General features: G+C 35.1%; 3 protein-coding genes across 3 annotated transcripts in view; 1 reads left to right on the top strand and 2 right to left on the bottom strand.

Annotated features, from left to right (window-relative positions):
* The window catches only part of LOC110097408 (cytochrome P450 711A1), a 9,886-nt gene extending 722 nt beyond the window's left edge, over window positions 1–9,164 (top strand). Inside the window, exons 3-6 of the mRNA XM_020823775.2 lie at window positions 1,480–1,878; window positions 7,721–8,126; window positions 8,519–8,614; window positions 8,790–9,164. Of these exons, the coding sequence (XP_020679434.1) occupies window positions 1,480–1,878; window positions 7,721–8,126; window positions 8,519–8,614; window positions 8,790–9,116 (1,228 nt within the window). The 3' untranslated portion in view covers window positions 9,117–9,164. The remainder of the gene's footprint in view (window positions 1–1,479; window positions 1,879–7,720; window positions 8,127–8,518; window positions 8,615–8,789) is intronic.
* A 555-nt stretch (window positions 9,165–9,719) lies between these two features.
* On the bottom strand, window positions 9,720–11,712 carry LOC110097407 (protein IQ-DOMAIN 14). The gene is made up of 5 exons (XM_020823774.2): window positions 11,647–11,712; window positions 11,327–11,560; window positions 11,003–11,230; window positions 10,365–10,478; window positions 9,720–10,272 (listed from the first exon to the last, which is right to left on the bottom strand). Exons 1-5 carry the CDS (start codon window positions 11,710–11,712, stop codon window positions 9,850–9,852), a joined length of 1,065 nt encoding a protein of 354 aa, XP_020679433.1. The 3' UTR covers window positions 9,720–9,849.
* A 5,311-nt stretch (window positions 11,713–17,023) lies between these two features.
* Window positions 17,024–20,594, bottom strand: LOC110097406 (IQ domain-containing protein IQM1-like). The gene is made up of 11 exons (XM_020823772.2): window positions 20,406–20,594; window positions 20,010–20,036; window positions 19,625–19,968; window positions 19,423–19,537; window positions 19,232–19,297; window positions 18,912–19,000; window positions 18,737–18,824; window positions 18,385–18,522; window positions 18,186–18,278; window positions 17,866–17,967; window positions 17,024–17,751 (listed from the first exon to the last, which is right to left on the bottom strand). The coding sequence occupies exons 1-11, from the start codon at window positions 20,412–20,414 to the stop codon at window positions 17,260–17,262; spliced, it is 1,563 nt and encodes a 520-aa protein (XP_020679431.1). The 5' UTR covers window positions 20,415–20,594; the 3' UTR covers window positions 17,024–17,259.
* Between the last annotated feature and the right edge of the window lie 5,672 nt (window positions 20,595–26,266).

Here is a 26,266-nt window from a genome sequence, read left to right as displayed (position 1 = left end):
ATAATAATAATAATAATAATAATAATAATAATAATAATAATAATAATAATAATAATAATAATAATAATAATAATAATAATAATAATAATAATAATAATAATAATAATAATAATAATAATAATAATAATAATAATAATAATAATAATAATAATAATAATAATAATAATAATAATAATAATAATAATAATAATAATAATAATAATAATAATAATAATAATAATAATAATAATAATAATAATAATAATAATAATAATAATAATAATAATAATAATAATAATAATAATAATAATAATAATAATAATAATAATAATAATAATAATAATAATAATAATAATAATAATAATATCTTGACAAAAAAATTGTTTTGGATGAGTTTTAAATATTTTAGATTTATTATTTATTTTGTACGGCTTTTTTATTGCTTCTTAAAGTAATTTTTTAATACAAAAATTAATTTTTTTAAATTAAAAAACTAATTTAAGAGGCAGCAAAAAAGTCGTCCCAAATGAAGCCTTAATTTGAATAAGTGCAATATAAGAATTAATTAATTATAAATTATTCCTAAACCCTAAAATCATTTAAATAAAAAAAGCTTGTCATTGTGAGAGAGAAAGCTTGCCACTAGACTAATAGAATATTACTCTTTGTTGCTTAGATCAAAGTTCATATCATATTTACAGTACAATTGTCCAAATGTATATTTAATTTTAAATATTTTTTGTGCTAAAAATATTGTCTCTATGACATTTAATATATATTAACAAAATAATTTATTACAGATAATTCATATGAGAAAGGCATCCAATTCATCTTAATTTAATAAAGTTAATATTTAATAAATAATTATCTTTTAATTTTGAAGGATAAAAAATAAAACAAAGCTGGCTTCTCCTTTTGTCAACATTTATTAACTGTTGACAAATTGATCCATCATTAAAATTAAATTTATAAAAATTAATTAAAATATATAAATTATTTATATTGTTACGAGCATGAATATTAAATAATAATAATAATAATAACTTGACAAAAAATTGATTATGATGAGTTTTAAATATTTTATATTTAGGCTTCATTTAGGACGGCTTTCTTATTGCTTCTTAAAAAAACTTTTTAATATGAAAATTAAATATTTTGTACTAAAAACTACTTTAAAAATGAGTAAAAAGTCATCCCAAATGAAGCCTTAGTTTGAATAAGTGCAATGTAAAAATTATTTAATTATTCATAGATTGCACTAATCTCAAAGTAAATAGAATAGATTGTATGATCTAAGATTTTAAATTGTTGGATTTGCATTGAAAAGCCTGCAATATAATAGTTAATTGATCATTCAAATATTACACTCATTTAATAATAAATTCAAAAAATTCAAAACTCATTGTTATCAAATTCTAATCACAATATCCTCACACTAAAAACTTGTATTGAAAATGTATTTTCCTAAATGTTGTGAACAAATTTCTCTTTTTGTTGCAGGGATTATTCAAAGTGGACAGCAATGAGAAACACAATCATCTCCCTCTACCAGCCTTCCCACTTGGCCAGCCTCATCCCAACCATGCAATCTTACATAGAATCTGCAACTTCTTTCCTCTCTAAATCTCAGGAAGAAGGCAATGACATCATCTTCTCCGACCTCTCGCTCAAGCTTGCCACCGATGTCATCGCCCAAGCCGCCTTTGGTTTCGACTTCGGCCTCCTTAGAAGCCAATCGTCATCATATAATAATAATAACAACAACAACAACAATAATAACGAAGTTTCGGAATTCATCAAAGAGCACATATACTCTACTACCTCACTCAAAATGGATCTCTCTGGTTCCTTCTCCATAATACTAGCTCTGCTGATTCCAATCCTTCAGGAGCCTTTCAGGTAAGGAAGTTTAAATATAATTGCCTTTAATATAGTGTACTAACAGATAGTGTTATAATCAATAAATTATAGAACTCAAAGAAGATGAGGATGATGAATTCTTCTTCTTCTTTTTTTTGTTGACTTGGTTTATCAATTATTTTCAAGTTTTGATATTGAAAATTATTATTTATGTTTGTTTGGTAATAATTGTTAAATCCAATATGAGCCAAGCATGAACAAACTAAATCAATGGCATCTCTTATTACAGGAAAAAAGAAGATAATTATTCATAAAAAATATCTTCTACACATTGTAAAATTTAGAAGGAACATGTATGTGTAGTAGGTAATTTCATGCTCTATTAAAAATTTTTTAGATAATAAGATGTTATATAAATCTAAAACATAAATATTATGTATTTAGATATATATACAATTGAATTTTTATGTATTTTATATTAACTTATATAATAGTTTAATTTATAATGACATAAAAAATATCACTAGTATTAGCTTATCTAAAGTGAAAAAACAAGAATTTTCATTTACTTGTTAATGTAATTTAGATAATATAATTTAAAAAAATTTAAAAATTAGATATTGATACATCATTGGAAAACTCATCCTATTGAGTGAGAATCTTGACACAATCTTTGAATTAGAAACTTTCAGAATTTAATTAAGGATCATTTGAATTTTGATTTCAACAAATTTATCATCAAATTGAATATCTCAATGAGTTGAACGTACTCATCGAGACTAATTGTGATATGATCTTACTACAAATGAGCGAAAATCAAGTTCAAGTGTAGTTGGAGATTTCCTAACATCAATTAAACAATCAAATGATCTACAATTCTTGTTTACTTATAGTCAAATCAATTTGCTACTTAATGAGACAAATCCAACAAGCCCAAGCTAAGGTTATTAAAACACTTGAATACTAAAAAATGATTTATGATCAAAAGAATAAGCACAAATCACCTAATACAATATTTTATGATATTATCTAGATTTATCAGAATTCCATTCTTAGAAAATTGTAATTGTCCCACATTCTCCTTATTAAGGTGACATTGATTTGAGGTTAGAAAGAGCTTCAAGAGTACTAAAAATTTTTCAGAGCTCTACCATAATTTTAAAGTTGATGATCACTACTATCATCTAATTATCATCACCGCCTCACCGGATTATCATTACCCAGCTTCCATTGCTATACCATAATCAAATCACGTTCATCTGACCAGTATTGCTCGACCATAATAGTTTATTTTTTGTCATCCAATCATCATCGTCGTCTAACTAACGTCACTCAAAATCTATCAATAATTTGTTCTTATCCAACCACCATCATTTGATTATTATCATCTAACTACCATAATTTAACCATCATCATCTTACCACCAGTACTTGGCTAACATCATATGATCGCTATCATCACCCGCCACCACTTCTACAACAAGTTTTACTACAATTACATTAAAAAAGCTTAAGTTCACTACTTCGTAATCCTATCTTCTCCGATTTAGGTAAAGAGCATAACTTTGTAATTTTACTTAGTGGATTATTTTAGCTGGGTTAGACCCTATAATTTTTTTTCTTTTCAAGTTTTTCACGTAGAAACTTTAGTATCTCATGCAATCTTCTTTTATTTTGGTATGTTGGATCATCATACAAAGTTAAGATATTAAATATTCCCACTCTACAACCATGAAGGTCTAGCATGCAATAATTTGGCATCACTTTGTTAAAAATATTATAAGCACATGTACAACAAACACTAACCACTGATTAACATACATAATACCAACAATGATGGAACTTCCTAATTTAACACTTATATATCAATCTAAGGACCAATCACTCACTTAAGGGCGTCATAATCATGCAATTTGAGGTCACCCATACTAAATTTTTTAGGATTATCTTCATAGAATAGAGGAACAATAAGCTCAAATCTTTCAATTCTTAAAAGAAGTTAGAGCTAGGGGGGCCAACTTTGTTTTGTTAAAGCTCCTTTTTAAGTTACTTCTCAACCATAGCCAAATCCAAATCTTCATGATACTATCAATTCAAATCACTCTTCACATGATCTCCAACCAACTCATAATCTCTTGGCATCCATAGAAATTTAATTTGACCTCACATTTACAATGCCCCTAGTGATATCGTAAGAGTTGAACATTGATGTCTAGTTCAAGACTAATAATTCTTTTGTAGGGATATTAATCAACTTACTCATTATCATAGTTTTCAAGAGACTTCATCTTTGACAGAGGCAATTCTCTAGCATCCATTAATCCTCTAAGTTGGGTTCAAAATAAATGTCATTGATCTATATGATAGAACTTTTGATCCCTATGAGTATATCAACCACTATAGACCAGCACGTATATTTAACTAGCCTTTAATATGCTACTTTGCTAAGTCTTTCCTACCACTCATAAGGGTCAAGTATGTATTTAATTTTACTTTCTTTTTAATAGAATTATAGATAACTTAATTGATCTCCTAATGCTTCTTACAAACATCATCCTTTCATCAACACCCGACTAATACAATCTAATCATTATCATCACCCTTTACTATTTATCCAACATCTACAAGGGCGGAACTGTTGCTTGGTTGGGGGGGGGGGGGGGGGGGGGAAAAAAACCACCCCCGCTCCCGCGCTCCGGCAGCCACCCCCGCTCCAACGCTCCGGCCAGCTCCCCCCAAGCGGCTCCCGCGGCGTGCAGCCAGATTCCCGCGCGCGCTCTGGGCTCCAGCGTGCAAGGCGAGGTTCGAACAGCGGTTCCTCACGTGGAATTTCAAACGACGGACCGCTTTGCTGAAGAAGAAAATACGTTTAACTTGTAAATATTTATTATTTAAACTATATCACCACAGAAATAAAAAAAAAATTATTTATAAAAAAATTAAAACTAATTAATTTAAAATAAAAAATAAAAAATAACTAACTAATTAATTTTAAGATGAAAATTAAGTTAATAGTTATTTTAACTTTTAATAATTTTTTGTTAAATCATTTAAATGTTTAAAATTTTATTTATTTTTTTTATTAAATTTTTAAAAGTCGCCGGAAACGTTAAAAAGCCGTCGGAAATGTGACCGCCGGAAAACCGCTGGAAATAAGTCTCAAAGCCGCCGGAAAGCCGCCGGAAATCAGTGATTTTCCTGTAGTGAGAGGAGGGTCTGGAATCTGGAGATTGGATTTCGCCATTCGCCAAGTTGGTCGTCCATTCGTGAATCGCCGTTCGTTCATTCGTGAATCGCCGTCCGTTCGTTTGTCTGGAATCTGGAGATTGGATTAGGTCCGTCGTTTGTTCGTGAATCGCAACTCGCAAGGGCCTCCGGCATCAGGAGATCTAGGTCTGTTTTGATTTATGAACACATTGCTTGATTATTTTGTTTGTTATTTTTTGGTTGATTTGTTGTTATTTTATTGTTTGTTATTTATTGGTTTTGAATTTCAATTTATTAGCCATTTACAAAACATAATTGAAAATACTCTAGAAATAATGGATCCTATGCAAAACAGCCATTTAGAAAACCTTTGGCAACTATAACATGAGCAGATGCAATATAGGAATTTACAAAACTAACTAGCAACGTCTGCTTATTGTTAATAGATTCAATTTAGGAATTGTTGTTTTGCTATTTCTAAATGCAACTTGAATTGTTGTCCGTTTACGTCTAAATGCAACTTGAAACTTTTAGACAAAATTCTGGAATTGTTGTTTTGTGTTAGAAATGCTAAAAGAGATTCTCATGATAATAATTTTGGAATTGTTATTTTGTTATTTCATTATTTGTTATGATGTAAATATTTTGATTGACAGTCGCTCTTCTTTGGTAATAAATTTTATTTTAGGATTTAGGAAAATGGAGCATTATTTAAAGAGGAAAGAGCGAATATAAATTGACATTAACAATCTCCCAGCATATCCAAGACTCTGACCTCCTATTTGGAGTTATGATGTAAATGATAGAGATAAGATTTGGAGATCATATATATTGAAGGGACCCCATCAACCGAGAAGTCATCAATTTCCCCAAACTTTATATGGAAATATTGCACGTAGGTTCAATCCGAATTGGTTTGATAAATACTCTTATTGGTTAGAGTACAGTTTGCAGAAAGACACTATTTTTTGTCTTTATTGCTATCTATTTAAACCTCAAGAGCAAATTATTAAAGGTAAAGGTGGTGGGGATTCATTTATTGGAGAAGGTTTCAAAAATTGGAAGAAGAAAGAAAAATTATTATATCACGTTGAAGATCACAATAGTGTACATAATAAAGCTAGACAAAAATGTGAAGACTTGATGAAGAACTAAAAACAAAGTGTTCCAGCTTTATGGTTAAGCAAAGATAACAAGAACAAAAAATAATATAGGATCATGTTGCATGCAGCCATTGATAGTGTTAGATTTTTGTTACACCAGGGATTATCATTTCGTGGGCATGATGAGTCTTCCAATTCAGAGAATCGAGGAAATTATTTAGAGCTATTTGACTTTCTAATTGATCATAATGTGGAAATTAAAGAAATGACATCTGCAAATGCCAACTCAAATCTGAAGTTAACTTCACCAAAAGTTCAAAAAGAAATATGTTTTGCTGCATCAACTCAAACTTTAATATATATCATGAAAGATATTGGTAACTCATACTTCTCACTTATAATTAATGAATCCCGTGATGTTTCTACGAAAGAACAAGTTGCTATTGCAGTGAGATATGTAGATAAGTTGGGCCAAGTGATTGAAAGATTTATAGGCATCAAACATGTCATATCCACTAATGTAGTAACACTGAAGGCAACCATTGAAGACATTCTAGCCAAACACTCGTTGAGCATACAAAGGATGAGTGGTCAAGGTTATGATGGGGCATCCAATATGCGAGGAGAATTTCATAGTTTAAAGACCCTAATTCTAAAAGATAATCCTCCAGCATTTTATGTTCACTATTTTGCTCATCAACTCCAATTATGTTTGGTGGAAGTGGAAAAGAATCATTAGCAAGTAAAGCATCTTTTTGAGTTCACTTCTAGAATTATTAATACTATCGGGGCTTCTTGTAAGAGATCGGATGCTCTTAAAAGTATTCAGTATGATAAAGTACTTCTTCATCTTAAAAATGGCAATCTCATAAGTGGCAAAGGTTTGAATCAAGAGACAAATTTGTATAAATCTAGTGATACTCGTTGGAGTTCACATTTTCACTCTTTGATTAGTTTTATGCGCATGTATGCTTCTGTGATCGAGGTGCTTTATGTGTCATGTTTAAACCCAAGTGATTCTTTTCATCTTATGATGAGAGGAAATTGATATGTCTAGCAGAGTTATATCCAAGTGATTTTTCTATAATTGAGGTTGTTGCTCTTAAAAGTCAATTATCAACGTACATTATTGATATGCGTACTAGTGAAGAGTTCTCCTCTCTAAGAAGCATTGCTGATCTTGCAAAGCAGATTGTTAAGTTCAAGAAGAATGACATGTATCCTCTAGTTTACAGACTTAGCATTAACTTTACCAGTTGCTACTGCTACAGCGAAGAGAGCATTTTCAACCATGAAAATTATCAAACATCGATTGCGTAGTAGGATGGGTGATGATTGGCTCAACGATTGTCTTGTGCCTTGCATTGAAAAAGATGTGTTTGATTTGATTCCCAATGAAGATGTAATCTAATATTATAAAAAAATGCAAAATAGATTGATAAAAAAAAAAAAAAATCATGCAATCTTCTTTTATGTGTATTAATTATTTGTAAAAAACTAAAACAATAAATTTTCATCACTCTACCACTTTGAATATTCTAACATGCAACAGATATATAAATGTAATTTCAGGCAAGTTCTGAAGAGGATCCCTTGGACAGCAGACTACAAAATAGAGAGAACAAACTCGAAGCTCAGTAAGAAACTTGACTCCATCGTAACACAAAGGGAGAGGGAAAAGGAAAGAGGGAGAAAGAACTTCTTGTCTGCTATACTTTGTAAAAGAGAAGATCAGGAAGGTGAACATTCAAAAAGGAAACTTGACTTCATTAGCTCTGACTACATCAGCTCTCTTGCTTATGAGCACCTCCTCGCTGGCTCCACCACCACTTCCTTTACTCTCTCTTGTGTCATCTACTTGGTTTCGAAGCATGAGGAGGTTGAGAAGAAGCTTCTGAGAGAGATCGATGAATTCGGGTCGTCTGATCTTCTGCCAACGGCTGATGATCTGCATCATATGTTTCCTTATCTTGATCTGGTGATTATTTCTTTATCTATATAAACAATATAAAATGTTTTTAGTCTTATAAGATAATAGTCAATATTAGAAATGAGTAATATTAAATCCAAATGATTATTCTATGATAGCATCTCCTATCGGATTTGTTAGAAATATTATATGGCTCTAAACCCTTTTAAATGTATTTTATAATAATATATTAATATTTTTAAAATGTGCTGACTTGCAAGCTAGCGAATCGGGTTGAAGCTGGCTCAAGTTTGACTTGCTAGCTCGTCGAGCTCAGCTAATGAGCATTTTATTGAGCTAAGCTAGAGTCATCTTATGAGTTGACTTGACTTACTTAAACCCCTACACTTAGCTAAATACTTTTTCTTGTAAATATATTTACCTTCTTTTATTATATTCAGGTGGTTAAAGAGGCTATGAGACTTTACACAGTGTCGCCGCTGATTGCAAGAGAGACAAACCAGCAGGTTGACATTGGAGGCTATCTTCTACCTAAGGCAAGTAAAAATTAAATTTCTTGTATTTATTTTCAGATAAATATAATATATTAAATCTAATTTAAATTTATTCTAATTTTGATATCTATTGTGACATAAAATATAAATATTTACTTTAGATATGCATAAAATATCAATATTATTTTTATAAAATTTTCTTAATTTTATCTTGTAGGGGACATGGGTGTGGCTAGCACCAGGAGTGCTAGCCATGGACCCGAAACACTTTCCAGACCCGCATCTTTTTCGGCCCGAGAGGTTTGACCCGACCGGTGAAGAAGAGAAGATGAGACATCCTCATGCTCACATACCTTTCGGGCTCGGCCCGAGGGCTTGCATAGGTCAAAAGTTTTCCTTACAAGAGATCAAACTCACAGTAATCCATCTTTATAGAAATTATATTTTCAGACATTCTTCTAAGATGGAGTCCCCTTTGCAATTTCAGTTTGGCATAGTTGTTAATTTCAAGCATGGGGTTAAGCTCCAAGCCATTAAGAGGTGAGTTTGAGAATGAAAAATCTTCATCTGAACCTATAATTTATAATATTTTTGGTCCGTTTTGATTTTATTTATATACTGTTGCTTATTGGTGGAAAAACAAATAGAAGATTATGTAATCAAAAGCACCTCACCGTTAGCTAGACTTAAGCTTCTTTCATAAATTATAAAATTTTCACTAGAAAACCGTTTTATAAAGCAGCAAAATAGCTATTCCAAATGAAACCTTAGGCTTTGTTTGGAACAAGTTTTTTACTACTTTACTTTTCAGACCACAATCATAATTTTTATTTGATTACTATTTTTTTGCTACTTTTAAAAATTTTGTGCTATTAAGTTGTTATTTACAATAACTTTCAAAAAAAGTTATTTTTCAACAACTTTATAACCATCTTTATAAAAAACTATAAATATCTCAGGATAGGACAGGGCAAATTATTAGGTGTGGAGTCCGAATATGATCCGAAGATCAATAAAAATGCGTCACATCACTTTTCAAATGTATCGGGCTCGGTACCGCTCAATATCAAGCTCGGTACCCAACGTAACTGGACAGTTCTCCCGTCTGGTGTCCACACAGAATAATCTCTCCTCCTCAGACAGACTCTTAATCCAATTTATCATGTAATAAATTATGTGCCATTGATGACAAAGCTAGGATTACAGCTCGGCAAACAGAAAACTCTCCCTAGATTGCCAATAAGGAAGCCAAAGCACAGAAGCAATTCAGTCACTCTTCACACAAACAATATTCTTTCTCCATTTTCCTCACCAGTTTCACACTTCAAGCAGTTCTTTAGCTTTGCCTTGGCTGATTCAGTCAAATTCATGTAACTTGGCTTTCTACTTCTGTTATCTTCTGTTCTTTCTAACGTGAATAGACTCGCAGCAGAGATTGGTGTTGTAAAGTATACAGAAGAAGAAGGAGAAGTGTCACCACAATGAACCTCAGAGCTTGGCGATGAAGCAGGTCGAGCTTTCGCAGAAACTCTTGTTGTGACATAGTTCTTTCTGATATTAACAGAACTAGCTTCACAGTTTCTACATTCAAACTTAGATGCCTCTAACCAGCTCCAGTTTCCATTTCTCTTCTCAAAATCATGTCGTTTTAGGGAGGTAAGAGATGGATCAGACCTCACGTTTGAGTTTGATCTCCATTGCTGACAGAAAAAAGGAATAGTTCTTAGCTAAACAGAGCATGGATTGGTAGAAGGTTACTGTGAAGAGAAGATGATTTGGTGAAGAAGGAGACTTGTTGTTCTATAGAGTAAGCAATGGCCCTTTCCCTCTTGATTGCACCATCTTCTCTCATCTGCAACTTTGCCTTGATTTGTGCTAGTGTGCATTGGCTATCACACCAGCCTTCCTGTAATGAACAGGAGAAGACAGAAACTTGTTCAACAGTCTCAAGAAGCATCAACAATATAAGTGTTCAAAGTTCTGAATTTAAATGAATGGCTGTGAAAAACTACTTAGCGGGTTTATGAGTTTAAGGCTTCGTTTGGAATGGCTTTCTTCCTTCTTTACTTCTTAAAGTAGGTTTTTAATAAAAAAAAAATTAATAAAAAGCTGTTTAAGAAGTACTAAAAAAGCGTCCCAAACAAAACAAAGCATCCTTTAAGCCTGAAAGAAACAGATCCTTAAAACTTTTGTTTAGAAACAAGTTTGCTCGTAGTAGAATGGCCTTATTTTCAGTCTCCTCGAAATAACTTAGAAATTTCTGCAAGAAAGAGCTTGCTGCGTTGAATAATGTAGATATAATCATATAACAATCTAGATTTAAAAACTATCACTATTAATCCATTTAAAAACAACAAAGATGATATTTCGACCAACATTATTAACATCCTCTTCTCAGCATTTAATCAAACACCATGAGTGCAAGATTACCTCTGCCGCTTTTAATGGATCCCTGTCACTTCGCTGGTTCTCAATTATCTTCTTCACACCATTCCGTTCAGCGGACAATCTCGACCGCCGCGCCCGAACCAACTCCTGAACTCGAATAAGAGCCTGCATACATCTGAAGGTCACCGCAGCCCGCTTTCTCACTTGATGAACTCTCACGAAGGCCTGAAGCCTCACAATCCCTTTCAGCGCTCTCAATGCTCTTCTTGCCTAAACTTCCAACAACCAAGAAAGGCTTTTTTTTTTGCTAACATAAAAATGAAAGCTTTTTAAAAAACGAAACCAGAGATGGAAAAGATTTCGCACCAGGATTCCACGATATGCTCTCTGTATCCTGATTGCAGCCCAGTCTTTCCTTAAATCCTTTAATGGCGCTCGGACCACGGCCGCCGCCACCGGCGCTGCTGAGGTGAAAGCTTCGGCTGCCACTGATGAAGCATCATAAGCTTCTGAAGTCGACGGATGACGATTTCTATTTGAGCTCCTCCATGGCATTTTCCACTTGCTGTTCTTAATCATGTTAGTTTCACCGCCCCTCTTCTGTTTCAAAATCAGTTCAAGCATAAAGATCAGAACAAAAAGATAAAATAGAGTAGCATGTTCATATAGAAGGATCAACTACTTACGACTTCATCTTTTTCCAGATTCTTTAGGCCAATGAGCAACTTCATCCACTTCTTTGAGGCACCCATTGGTTCGCAGCTCGGAGAAGAAGATGACAGATCTAGGGAGAGAAAGTTGAGGACTTCGGTAGTGGTGACTGGTGATTGCTGCCCCTAGTTCGAGGTAGAGCAGTCAAATTTCGATCTTGACGACAATTAGGATTGAATTAAGTAAATTTATTGATTCAGTCTATTATATTATGAAGTTGTTTAAACGCATCACAGATTCGATGGGCAACCACTTCTCACAGAGAAATTATTGTGTGCGGCATTATGGTTAGAAGAATCGTTTGAATTATGAGTTTGCAAATTATGTATATATAGTGCGTCAACTAATTTAATATATAATACATAAATGTATATAGAGTGTGCGCACTTACATATTCAGATAATTTTTTTCATCTGGATGCGCACAGAATAATTTCTTCCTGGGCAAAAAAAATATATATATACATATTACATACATATCGAAAAAACTTTTTTATTTATAAATATAACATTTAAATATTTATTTATTTAACACTAAAATCTTTAAATTATTTCAAAAATATCACCAGGGCTGTCAAAAATGGATATGACATGGAAACCCGACACGAACCTGAATCAAAATTTTTGGGGTGCGGGTTGTCCTGTTCGAAAAGCGGGTCGGATTCGGGTCTGCCGCGCAGTCGAGCGCGCCCGCCCCGTTGCCGCAGGCCCTCACATTCTTGGTCCTTAATTAAGGGAGTTGATATTGGTCGTCAATTCAGAACACTCTCAATATGTCCTTGATCTTCTCCATATTTAATGGTCATGACACTCCCAAAAATTTATAAATAGACCCTGCATTCTTCAATGACGGGACCCAAGAAAGCAAGGAAGAAAATTAGAATTCTCATACCACCAGACTCTCGACCATCATTGTAGGACCACCGACTTGTGACAAACCACCGTCGAATCACTAGCTGTTGCTGGACTTCTGCCTGGCCACCAATCAAGATTGGACTTTTTCCCGGCCATCAATCGACAACAGACTTCTGCCAAGCTCTCCAAACTATTGTAATTTCATTATTGTCCTCAAGTTTTGAGACGAGTCAATCTTTGTAACATATTCAAATAATAATTGAATCATTTTGACTCGGAATGGCCATGTGATTTTTCCCTTTTCCAGGATTTTTCACATAAAAATTCTGGTGTTTTTTTTTTATTTCTGTTTGTGAGCTGGATACTCGTATGACGCCAAGATTCACAATTTTTCCTACTTTATCGCTACAAATATTCTATATTATATATAATTAAATTCAAACCCATAACAATTATTGTGTGCTAGAATATAACAAGGAGGAAGAAATTATTTAATATCTTTGCGAGTATTCATTCGCATATAAATAAAAGAAAGTTGTAAGGGACACAAAAGTTTTAATGAGAAAATTTTAAAAGGGAAAATTTAAGAGGCTTGACTTTGTTGAAATAATTTCAATAATGAATATCATAAGTTATAAATGGCCTTTTTTTGGGTATTAGGAAAAGCATTGTTACAATATAGGCTTCATTTGGAACAACTTTCTTATTTCTTTCTCAAATAGCTTTCAAGTACAAAAATTTTTTGTTTTAATTTTTTTTTTCTAAAAACTACTTTAAGAAGCAGTAAGAAGGTCGTCCCAAACAAAGCCATAGTAGATATAAAATGTGCAGGATTGTTCTATGATGGAAGTTAGAAGAGTCTTGAAGCGTAGGAGTTGTATTCACGAGATTTTTGTTGAATTTTTCACCTATAATATGCATTGAGATTCATGCTTAATCAAATAAATTTTTTAAATGAGTATTGATATGTTATCAAAAAATTATCTTGATCAGACATGAATCTTGAGGCAAAAATCAAGTGGGAAACTTCAAAAATTAAATATGGGATCATCTGAACTCCGATTTCAGCATAAAATGTGCAGGATTGTTCTATGATGGAAGTTAGAAGAGTCTTGAAGCGTAGGAGTTGTATTCACGAGATTTTTGTTGAATTTTTCACCTATAATATGCATTGAGATTCATGCTTAATCAAATAATTTTTTTAATTGAGTATTGATATGTTATCAAAAAATTATCTTGATCGGACACGAATCTTGAGGCAAAAATCAAGTTGATAACTTCAAAAATTAAATATGGGATCATCTGAACTCCGATTTCAGCTAAAACTAACAGTCGAACTGATCGTCTCAGAAAAACAAACCCAACTACACCAAATTCAGCTCAATCCGAGCCCAAATGGGTCCGAATCGAAGGCCCGCAGCACATTTGGAATGTTCAATCCGTAATTTGGATTTCCAAACCATTTCCAAACATAACCTGGTTATAGTTGAATCGAGTGGCTTGACGAGACGAATCCAACGAGCCCAAGTTCGCCAAATTTTGACATCATTAAGACCTTCAAATGTTTGATGAACGGTACATGATCAAGAGATTCAATATCGGCCGCCCATCCAACCACTTCCCATTTACCCCTGATCTCTCACCTATTTACGGGTCATGGCACTCCAAAAATCTATAAATAGACCCCTCATTTCTATTGAGAGGGGACCCAAGCAAGAAGAAGAAGAGAAGAAGGAGAAGAGAAGAAAAGAAGGATAGAAGGGAAGAAACTCCTCCTCGACCACCGCCGAGATCCTGCCCGACTTCCACGGGACACCAGAATTCTGCCCGACTTCCAAGTGAAACCGAAATTCTGCCCGACTTCCAAATGACGCCAGAATTCTGCTCGACTTCTAAGTGACGTCGTAATTTTGCCCGACATCCAAGTAACGTCGGAATTCTGTCCGGTCTCCAAGTAACTCTGGAGTTCTGCCGAAGTACCATCTAGCGTCGGAGTTCTCCTCGGCCGCCAACTGACGTCGGACTTCTACCCGATGCCGGACCTCCACTCGTCGCCAAGTTTTACCCGACGTCGATTTTCTGCCTGTTGTCAGACTTTCGCCGGGCATCTATTTGATGCTGGATTTCTGCACATTGTTGGATTTCTACCTAACGCCGTCTTTCTGACCTTCGTCTACATATAACTGACCTTCTGACTTACGTCGTCCACCGACTACAGTCCTTCCGACCTCTGTTGCCCGCCGACTACAGTCCTTCTGACTTACATCACCCACCAACTAAAGTCCTTCCGGCCTCTGTTGCCCCACGACTACGGTCCTTCTGACCTCCGTCGCCTGCCAACTACGGTCCTTCCTACCTCCGTCGCCTGCCGACTAAGGTCCTTCGGACTTACGTCGCCCACCGACTACAGTCCTTCCGACCTCCGTCGCCCACCGACTACGGCCCTTCCGACTTACGTCACCCATCGACTACATTCCTTCAGACCAAACAAACACATTAACAGTGATTCTTTGTATTCTCATCATGTAATGTACTTTATAAGATGCACATCAAGCTAAGACCTTCCCCTAATGAAGGGCCACATTTGTAAGCAACTGCAATACTAGTGGATTCATTCAAACTGGGCTAGGCCCCGTGGTTTTCCCCCCTTTTTCAGGGGTTTTCCATGTAAAAATCTCGGTGTCTCTAGTGAATGACGCATCCTCTCTTTTTGTGTGTGTGTGTTGGATCTTCGTACAATGCTAAGACATTAAACTTTATATTTCTATACCGTCGCAAATGCTCCAAGATCCAAAAGTATAAATAATATGATTTATATAGAGAGATCTGCACAAATTTTTCTTTTCCATTGCTCCTCAATATTTTTTGTTGGTTTAACTAGTTTTATTCTTAGTTGCGCAGAAAATGATGAGTGGATCACACTTGTCAAAAATAGAAATACCTATGTCAATTTGTGTAGCATAAATAATAACTAGTAAAATAAAATTTTGATCTAAATATATTTTTTCAATTGTTATTAAATGAATATTAAAAAAAATCAAAATAGCATATAGTACATTAATGTTATTAGTGATTATCTACATGAAAATTTATTGATTTTTTATAAATTTTAAGTGAATAAAATCATAAATTTATATATTATATATATAAATTCTAAATTAGAGTCCTCATAATTGAGTGCTTGAGCTCCCAATCAAAATTTTGATATAGAAGTAGGAGTAGAAGCAAAGCCTTGGATCATTGCCATTATCGATCGATTAGAGAAATTATTCTGTGCAGATGTCGGACACAGAACACTTGTCTGGAGACCAACCATAATGCACCATGTTAGCGGTACCGAGCCGCGGTATCTCAGAAGAACGTCGACACCGATCATCGTACAAAGCTCTAAAATTGTTCAAATTTATGAGCCTTCTTTTGGTTTAGATTATGTTAACATGAAAAATAAAGGTTATTTATAATCTTTTGAAATGATATTTTGATCATTTTTGTTAAAATTTTAAAAAAAATTATCACGTAGTCTTTATTGATATTTTCGATGATATACCATGTCTCATGCATTTAATTAGCTCGTTAGTGACATCAAAATTGAGTGATCTTGAGTTCGTTAGATTCTTCTTATTAAGATACTCATTTTGACTATAAACAAAAAAAATTTTTTTTTTCTTTATGAAACGGAGATAACTATATTGATTTAAGCTAACTTATTATTATTATTATTATTATATCATAACTTGGATTTTTAAACATGATCACACAAAGGAGCATCAACTTCTCCATAAAATAAGAGAGCAATCCCAAAACATCAAAGGAAAAAGTTCAACAAAGCTTAATAAGTAATTTCACAACATAAGCCGTATTTTAATGTTCCTATATCTGTTATTTCCAAGGATGATTTGCAATCTCACCTAAAGAGGGATAGTGAGGTGTTGTAGGGCGACTGGTTACATGTTCACAATTCCTATGATGATGATGAAGGTTTCTTTGAGTTTGAGGGTGACTCGGATTTAAGTATCCTCAAAATTGCTGGTGCTGAGCCTAGCTTTAGGCGTAGTAAACGTAAAGCTCGTAAATCCACAAAGAAATGACTTCTTTTTTATTTTAGCTTTGTTATGGACAATGATGATGTAGTTTTCATGCTTGCCCCTCGGTCCGCCATGGCTTGGTTGCAACCTGGGTGAATTTTGTGCTATGATTGCCTCTTTTTACTTACTGGATGGCTCTTGCCTGGCGACTAGGTGGCTGTCTGAGTTCATTTATTTTTCGGATTCTCCTTTCGTTGTCTTGCTCAAGTTGTCTGGCCTGACGATTACGGTTATGTACTATAACTGTCTTTTTCTTTTTTATGGATTCTCTTGTGTTTGGGCATATATTGTACTATTTTCTTTGTTTAATGAAATATCTTTTTTGGAAAAAAAAATGTATAAATAAAAAACACAAGCCAAATAAATAAATAAATAATCACTTTATTTTGAATAAAAACAACTTTGGCATTTATGTCTATCTTATTCACAGCAGAGAAATCCTCTCTATCTATAAAATCAATACAATAACTACATATTATTGTCCTTCTTGGATAAAAACAGCAAGGAGGATTAGAAATGGAAGAATGAATTAGGCCTATCTCAATGTACATATCTAAATTATTAAAAACAAAGCTTCTAATGTCAAGATGGAAGCAAAATGATCCTCATCCATATTGCTTCCTTGTGTTGCTTCAGCATTTAAATGCATTCAGATTCTCTCTTCTCTGGTTTTGCAAGTGCGAATTGCAGTTTTAGGACTTGGAACTCCCATAAAAGCCAGCTTTGGAGAAACTCTCACATTAGGACTTGGCCTGGGAGAGGGAATTGGATCCTTACTCCAACTAGGAGGAATAGAGACCTTGGGTGAAAGGTTAACTTTCTCTAGTGCCTTGCATTGGAGATCAGAAGGATAGTCCCGAACACAGCCGATGCGAGGGCCGAGCCCAGTGGTCCATTTCTGAGAAACAGGCTTAATGAATTCAATCAATGGATGTTTTCCAACATTGTTTTCTATGTCAAATTCAGCCTTCTGGGTCTCAGTTACATCCTCTTCAACATCCTCGGCATCGATCAGTTCACGAGCAGGTAAAATTTGATCTTTTTTTACTGAATTTTCTTCAAGATTCCCTTCCAACGCCGCCGCCACGCTCTTTGATTTCTTAAACGATGAAGGACATTCATCATCATCTATTGAATATCTCTGCATTAATGTTCATAGAAAGCTGATTAGAAAGACACATATATAAACAGGAATGTAGTATGATCAGTCTTTAAGAAACAGTACAGAAGATTAATGAATTGAAGACTAACGAACCTTAACATTGGTGAGATCAGCATTATTACACTCTAGGTAGTTGATGAACTCCTTGAAATTTTCTTCTGTTGGGAGGTAATGGCCACTGTATGGCCTGATTGCCTTCAGCATCAGATAACCGCTATTAGTATAAAAATTAACATAACTAAGGCTTTGTTTGAGGCAGCTTTCGTAATGCTTCTTAAAACAGTTTTCTAGTACAAAAATTTTTATTTTTTTTATTTTTTTACTAGAAAAATGCTTTAAGAAGCAATTAGAAAGCCGTCCCAAACGAAGTCTAAAATTCAATAATAGGATAGTAGTTGCTACTTTGTTCATACCTTTAGAAACCCATCCTCCACAACTAGAGTTCCAGCAGCTGTTATCGCTCCCCCAGATAGAAAGCTTGAGTGCTGAAATTTACCCTTTTTCTTCTGTTCATAGAACACATTACAAGTAAGAGGTCAGCATCAGAGATATCAAGACAATCACATAATTATAATGTTGAAGTTATACTTCATAATAAAATCTAGTATATACCTGACCCACATATAAAGCTTTGTTCGTGCTCAGAACAAATATCCACTTAGCTCCATCAGAAGTGTGCACAGGTGATTTGGTTTGTTTATAGACAAGTTTGCCATCATTGATGATCACTTCATATGCCTCCCTCTCTCTCTGCGTTACCAAATAAATAATCTTATCCACATGAACACTTCTTATTTTTTTATTTACACTAAGGCTTCGTTCGGGACGGTTTTTTTATTGCTTCTTAAAGCAGCTTTCTAGTACAAAATTTTTAATTTTTGTATTAAAAATCTGCTTTAAAAAGCAGTAAAAAAACCGTCTCAATCAAAGCCTAAATTTACATAGTAAAACAATAAAAACATACCAGTCCTAGATATTTTATGCACTGCTGCTGAAGAGTGCTTCTTGGGCATTTTTCAAGATTTACTTGTTTACCATCTCCTACGTCGAGCCTTCATTAACAATTAAATAATGAGATGGATATATAAGATATTTTCACTTTTCAAAGTAAGATAAATGTCATAGCAACAAAATCTTACCAGTAGAAAAATGGCTGTGTGCTCTCACTTTCAAACCAAACATCATAGTAGAGATGCAAATTATGCCCATATCTATGACGTGGATCAATCTGCACATAGTAAGAAGAAAAAATTAGGCTTGGTTGGTGTAATAAATATGAAATTTCTGTCATTTACTAAATCAGATCTTCCACCTTAAAAATAAGTTTAAGCAATAAAAACATCTCATTTAAGCAAATTTATGACTTGCTCTGCTGATCTGAATCATTTATATGTAGCTATAATCTGTAGAAATAAAACATAAATGTGGGTGATGAGGTAAGATAAACAGCAGAACTTACAGCTTCAAGCCAGTGCTGCAATGCTAGTTTTTGAGCCTTATCACTTTTTGACAGCCCCTTACCAACCTGCAAGGATTACAAGAATGAACAATTCCATTCATAACAGGACCTACAATAAGTAAAATGCACCACATTATTGTAAATGGACTACTTTATAAATAATTTAGCAAGGATTGTGCCAAAGAAACTACCTTCGCAGCTCTCGTTCGTGCTCTCGCCCACCGTGAAACCGCCGTTTCTGTCTTGTTATCATGGAAGAATGATATCGAGCTGTGCTTAAGAGATGCAAAATCCAAGGCCTTCCACCTTCAATAATAAAAAATGTATGGTAAGTTGATGCTTAAGGCTAGAACAAGAAAAATGAAAGTTTATATTTTGAACAGAAGAACATACCACAATTCCTCAACAACAACAGCACAGTCTGCCAAATTTCTTCTAATCCTGTAACTCTTGTACACTTTCTGTAGCTTAACAGCTGCAGAATGCATCTCGCCAATAGGATGAGGAGAAACCAAGTCAGGAAGGCATATATCATTTCTTGTAGTATCAGCACAAGTAGATTCCAAGTTCGAATAGTTTGATGAAATGCCAGGCTTGCCAATAACATTTTGCTGCTCTGAATTGGTTAAGCCTAATAAACTTTCAGGAACCACCTTGCTGGAACCAACAGTTACCAGCTTAATACCAACGCTGCTTCTTTTATACTTGTATGAACTGAATGTCATCTTGGCCTTTCTTTTCAATGTACACGATTTGATCCCAGAAGATTTATTTGGATTCGTGAGTTAGCAATCAAGTGACCTTCCTGCAAAAGATAATTGAATTAACAATTTCATTTATTTTATGCTGCTGATAATTAGATTTATACCGGGACATCTTCAGCCGAACTCCAAATTACTGTAAGGCGTAACTGATTTGCTCCATTCGAATGGCAAAAAAATCGCTAATCGGTGGAGGGTGAACAGTGCGACGCTAATATTAGCGTTGCATTGTTCAGCTACGTGATTTTTTTGTTTCAACCGGATTTGTCGAAGAAACACACGAAAGAGGAGAAAGACGGTTATCTTCGCAGAAGCGCACAAAATGGAGTTCGATTGGAGATGAATCATAGCATTTTTAAATTTCATTGCATTTTGGAGTGAAAAATTGGATTTTTGGTTGGAGATGCCCTTACTGACAACATAGAAAGAACTACTGATTAAGATACTTCAGAGTTTTAATCAGAAATAATAGCTTCATATGCAATTTGATCATCAATAAGGCATGTGAAGAACTCTATATTTGAAATCCAAGGCCTTCCACCTTTAATTGCTTCATCTTCCTCTATAGAAAAAGTTTTTCAAAATCTGTCTGCTAGAGTGCATTAACTGTAAGAAATCTATTGTCAGACCTTTTGCTAGCAGAAAAAAGTCCATAAAATTCATAGTAAATTGTAAAAATTTAACTTTTCAATTGACACTAACACAACAAGGCCGAGATCAGATGAACTGAGCATAAAGTAATCACATTTTCATCCATTCAGAATCAGTGGTTACTATTTGTCTTATACCGCATTGACCTTTTTAAAAGCCCCTCGCCATTAATGTTCCTACTTCCTATTCATAAAAGCTTGATACAATCAAAGGATCAAACAAACAACCTAGCAATGGCGCATACCAACCCACAAACCAAAACCAATTAAACTCATGGAGACCCCAAACCCTAAACCTAGAAAGAAAGCCATTAAAGAAGAAGAAGAAGAAGGATTGCAACAGAAAGGAGGATCTTTTCTGCATACCTCCCAACTCCGGAGAATAATCCGACTCCAACATTGATGTCCCCAAGAAGATGGTAGCTTTCACTATAAATACAATGGAAGTCAGGTAGACTTTTCAATTTAGAAATTATATTTTGAAGAAAAAAAAAATCGAAGAGGGAAGAAAGTCTTTTTAGGTTTCCAACCACGAGCAAGAAAATAGTGGAACGCTTCATTGGCGTCATCAATGGTGTAAATTTGCAACGAAAATAATTGCAGGGTAGCTATCAAAAAGTTTGCTTTCTTGGTGATGAAGCCGTTTGAATTCTAAGGGGAACGCACGAGGCCTTGACCATTTGAGGCTCAAAAAGAAATATATATATATATATATATATATACATAATTTTTTTATTTTTAAATCTTATATACTAGAATTTCCATATTTTTTTTACCTAACTGATTTTATATGGATGAGGATTTTGAGTTGTTAAGCTTGGACGAGTGACCTTGATATGATGTTTTTGTCAGCGAATGAATTATCTCCATGTATTTACTTAATTACCTGCACCATGTATTTACTTAATTACCTATACCTGAGTCTATTTAAAGACTCACTGTAACATTTCTAATTGAATAATATACTACATTTCCTTTCCTCTGTTTCGCTCCTGAAGCTCGTCTTCTTCCCTCTCTCTCTCTCAATTACCTTCTCATGGTATCACAGAGCCTCTAATGGGGGATCAAAGTTCTACTTCCTCCCTCCCTCCCTCCTCTTCCTCCAACCGGGCCAACGATCCTACGGACGTTTGCATCCCGGCGCCACTAAAGTTCTTGGTCTCCAACATCAAGAACCTTCTTCCCCATCCGCTCACCGCGGACAACTACGCTATCTGGCGCATCCAGATTCTCCAGCAATTCACCGCGAATGGCTACGCAGGGCATCTCACGGGTACCCACCCAATGCCGCCTGACGAAACCTCTCCAGAATCAGCACGCTGGAGACTAATCGATAGCAACTTGATATCTGCATTATTCTCAATCATTTCGCCGTTGATACTTCCCTATGTCATCACCGCCACAACGACGAACGAAATCTGGCTTGTTCTTGAATGCCGGCTACAGCCCTCCAGCCGCTCTCGCGTTCTTCAACTCAAGAACGAACTTCATAATCTCCAAATGAATAATCTCACTATGCAGCAATACCTGTCTCAGGTCAAGAACATAGTTGACAACATCGCCGCCGCAGGTTCCAAGATTGATCCAGAAGATATCGTGCTATACATCCTAAAAGGCCTACCGTCCACCTATAATTCCTTCAAGACGACTGTTCGCACATCCCCACTTCCCGCAGATCTTGACAATCTCTATTCTCTACTTTGTAGCGAGGAGATTCATGTCAATCAAGAAATTCAGAAAGATCAATCCACTTCTTCCGCAACTGCTCTCTACACCACCTCCTCAAATCAATCCAGAGGGCGCCCACAGCGACGCACGAACCGAAACAAGAACACTCAATTCCCTATGCTGCCTTCAGCCACTCAAAGCACCACTCTGGTTTCACCTCAAAATCAGTGTCCCACATGCCAAATTTGTGGAAAAACAGGGCATAGTGCACTGAATTGCTGGCATATATACACTCAAAAATACGCTCCAGCCCCCGCACCCAAAGCTCTGTTAGCACAACCCTCTCCTTACGGGAATCAAGACTGGGTTCTTGATACAGGGGCCACAACGCATCTCACGCCAAACATGAATCAGCTTCAACAGTCGTATCCATACTCCTGCCAAGAATCAGTGTCCATTGCCAACGGCTCCACCTTGCCTATACAGAATTCTGGTCAAGGAATCCTGTCGTTACCGGACACTCCCCGTAAGCTCCGGTTACGTAATATATTACACGTTCCTTCTCTCACACATAATCTTCTTTCCGTCTCAAAACTAATTTCTGATAACTCTATTTCTATTACTTTCAACACTAACGGTTTTGAAATTAAGGATTCTCTGGACAATCATCTTCTACTTCGTGGTCACCTTCATAAAGGACTCTATCACATACAACAGGCACCGGAGAAGCAACACGTAGCTCTACAAGCAAACACAGATACATCTCAAACCTGGCACGCTCGTCTCGGACATCCAAACAACAAACTTCTTCCTACAATTGCTCGCCTTATACCGGAATGCAAGAATCTCAATTTTTCTTCTTTTTGCAAATCATGTACTGTGGCTAAAAGTCACAAACTTCCCTTTAATAAAAGAATCACCGAATCCACCACACCGTTCGAATTAATACACTCGGATGTGTGGGGACCAGCGCAACAAATTTCTTTAGATGGTTTCCGTTATTACGTGATTTTCATTGACGATTATACTCATTTTTCTTGGATCTATTTTATGCATTCAAAACATGAAACATTTTTGAAATTTCAAGTTTTCTGCAGTCTTATTCGCACACAATTTTCTACCACACCTAAGATCTTTCGTTCAGATGGAGGTGGCGAATTCATCAGCACCGTTTTTCAAACGTTTCTCCAAACCAACGGCATCATACATCAACGAAGCTGCCCTCACACTCCGGAACAAAATGGGTTAGCAGAAAGGAAGCATCGTCACTTGCTCGATCTCACCCGAACGCTTCTTCATGCTGCAGCTCTCCCAAATCTGTTTTGGGCCGAAGCAACTGCTACAGCAAACTACCTAATAAACCGGCTCCCCTCCACCTCTCTAAAACAACAATCCCCTTACCAAAAGCTATACAACAAGATACCCAACTACACACATCTCCGCACTTTCGGGTGTCTTTGCTATCCCTGGCTTCAACCCTACACTACCAGCAAATTTTCTCCCCGCTCCTCCGACTGCCTGTTCATTGGCTACTCACCGAATCATAAAGGGTATAAGTGCTACAACCTCCAAACCAAGAAAACTCAAATATCTCGACACGTCATTTTTAAAGAAAATGTCTTTCCCTACACCTCAATTATCTCAGAAAACATCTCACACCATACACCACCTAATACCAACACATCACCACTACTCCTAATTCCTACCTCCTGTACATCCCGCACCACAAAACCCATGGTCACTCCTCCGACCAACCACCAAATTTGCCCAGAACCCTCACAGACCCAGCTCCCTTTCACAGTCACACAACCTACCAACACAAACAACAACACCACTACTCCTGATAAACCAACCAACACGGTTCACCACATGACCACCAGATCCAAATATGGCATCTCTAAACCAAAGCATTGAGTCAACCATAAGAAATAAATTGCATCGTTATAGTGAAGTCAACCCATTGTTAAACGTAAATAAATTAAAGCAACGGCTTTCTTACTACTTTTTAAAGCAGCTTTCTTAGTTTAAAAAAAAAAATTAAAGCTGCTTTAAGAAGTAGTAAGAAAGCCATCACAAACGAAGCCTAAGGTTTCAAGGCTTCATTTAGGATGACTTTCTTACTACTTCTTAAAGCAACGTTTTAGTAGAAAAATTTTAATTTTTACAATAGAAAGCTGTTTTAAGAAACAGTTAAACAGCTGGCTCAAACGAAGGCTAAGATTTTATTTGAGACGGTTTTTTCAATAATGTCAAAAACAACTTTCTAGCATAAAAAAATTTCATCAACTAGAAATTTTTGTGTTAGAAAGCTGCTTTAGAAAGCATTAAAAAAGTCATCCCAAATGAAGACTAAAGTTTCATTTGCGACGATTTTTTTTACTAATTCTTAAAATATCTTTTTAGTACAAAAATTTTAATTTTTATACTAAAAAATTGTTTCAAGAAACAGTAAAAAATATGATCATAAACGACGCCGAAGAGTGTTCCAAATTTTCATGAAGTACAAAAAAATTATAATATCCTAACAAAAATATAGCTAATCATCCATAAGTAATATATAAATATATATGCAAAACCATGACCAAAATGAATTTTATTTTTTCATTAAAAAATAAAAAATGCATACAAATATTAATTATTTTTTATGTCATATAATAATATTTAAAATATTTATTATACATAAAAAAAACAAAAATATAAGTGAGCCCAAATTAAATGACCACTAAATTTTAGTTTATTTTTTGTTTTTGGAAATAAATTAATATATTTTCCATAATTTTTAAACACAAATTCAAAAGAAAAAAAAATTTATAGTAATCGAAAAACAAAAAACAAAAAATTATGCCAAAAAATGCCCATAATCGGAAAAAAAGGATTTGCTACTTCATGAACCACAGCTTCTACACCAAGCTAGTAAAAATAATTTTGTGCGGACATCGAACGTTATCCGAAAATCAACCAAAATTTGTCACACCGCCCCTTCGTTTTGTACCATAGTTTCATATTGCTTAGTACTACGGCTCAGTACCGCTGACGTGGCTGCCTTCGAATGTAGAGTTGTGTCCGACATCTGCATAGAATGTTTTCTTGCAAACTAGGGCTAAATAAAATCTAATTCTTAGACAACAAGGAGTTCGGCAGGCTTCATATTCCAAAAAAAATGTTCTTATAGAAATTTTTTTTTTTTACTCTCTTATAAAAAAAATTTTTTTAAGGGGGGCAATTGCCCACCCTAAAGTACATGTGGTTCCACACATGAATATGAGCCCATAAGCTCAACCAAATAATCTAATAAAATAAAATAAAAAAACTTTCAGATTGCTCAAACATTCTCTTTTCAATTAGGGCTGTTAAAATTGGGTTAGGTTCAAGTTCAACCCTAAACTGGCTCGATAGGCCGACACTAGTTGACCCAACCTGAACCCGACAAACAGGTCAGGTATTTCAACTCGGATATGAACCGCGAGGGTTGCTAGGTTGACCCGACCCTACCCGTGCGAATGGAGGAAGACATCAAGACGACTCGTCTCGTGTCTCTCATCAAAGCCATCGGATTGGACAAGAAGGAACATATTCGTCTCGTCGAAGCCGGAGAAGAGTAGAATGTCGTCGTCGGGGCCGCGGATGGGGAGAGAGGCATACGATGAGGCCTTCAGGCCAGGTTGACTCACTAGTCGCGAGTATATTTGAGAATCGAATCGAGATTTTCGATTTCATGTACATCCGAGTTTTTTATTTAGTGTACAACCGATTTCGGGTCAGTCCGGTCATTGTCGAGTTTCCGGGTCACCCTGAATCTGACCCAAAGAACTCGACCCATTTGATAAACGGGTTGACCATAATTTAGAATTTTCAGGTCAGGTTCAAGTCAAATTTTCAAATCGGGTCAAATATTGACATCCGATATCATGTCAAATATTGACACCCCTACTTTCAATAATGAGGAAAAAAAAAAG

The sequence above is a fragment of the Dendrobium catenatum genome, unplaced genomic scaffold (assembly GCF_001605985.2).
Source record: "Dendrobium catenatum unplaced genomic scaffold, ASM160598v2 fragScaff_scaffold_931, whole genome shotgun sequence".
NCBI lineage: Eukaryota > Viridiplantae > Streptophyta > Magnoliopsida > Asparagales > Orchidaceae > Dendrobium > Dendrobium catenatum.
The sequence above is the reverse complement of the archived record's forward strand: the minus strand, read 5'-3'. Positions and strand labels throughout refer to the sequence as shown.

What these genes read in the sequence shown, in the direction of transcription:
- LOC110097407 (XM_020823774.2), bottom strand. Translation starts at nt 11,712, where the DNA reads ATGGGTGCCTCAAAGAAGTGGATGAAGTTGCTCATTGGCCTAAAGAAT. An exon ending in ATCCATTAAAAGCGGCAGAG is followed by an intron (nt 10,479 to 11,002) that starts GTAATCTTGCAC and finishes TGTTCATTACAG; the next exon opens with GAAGGCTGGTGTGATAGCCA. An exon ending in CTTACTCTATAGAACAACAA is followed by an intron (nt 10,273 to 10,364) that starts GTCTCCTTCTTC and finishes TTTTTCTGTCAG; the next exon opens with CAATGGAGATCAAACTCAAA.
- LOC110097406 (XM_020823772.2), bottom strand. An exon ending in ACTTGATTGCTAACTCACGA is followed by an intron (nt 19,969 to 20,009) that starts ATCCAAATAAAT and finishes TGTACATTGAAA; the next exon opens with AGAAAGGCCAAGATGACATT. An exon ending in ACACAGCCATTTTTCTACTG is followed by an intron (nt 18,825 to 18,911) that starts GTAAGATTTTGT and finishes TTGTTAATGAAG; the next exon opens with GCTCGACGTAGGAGATGGTA.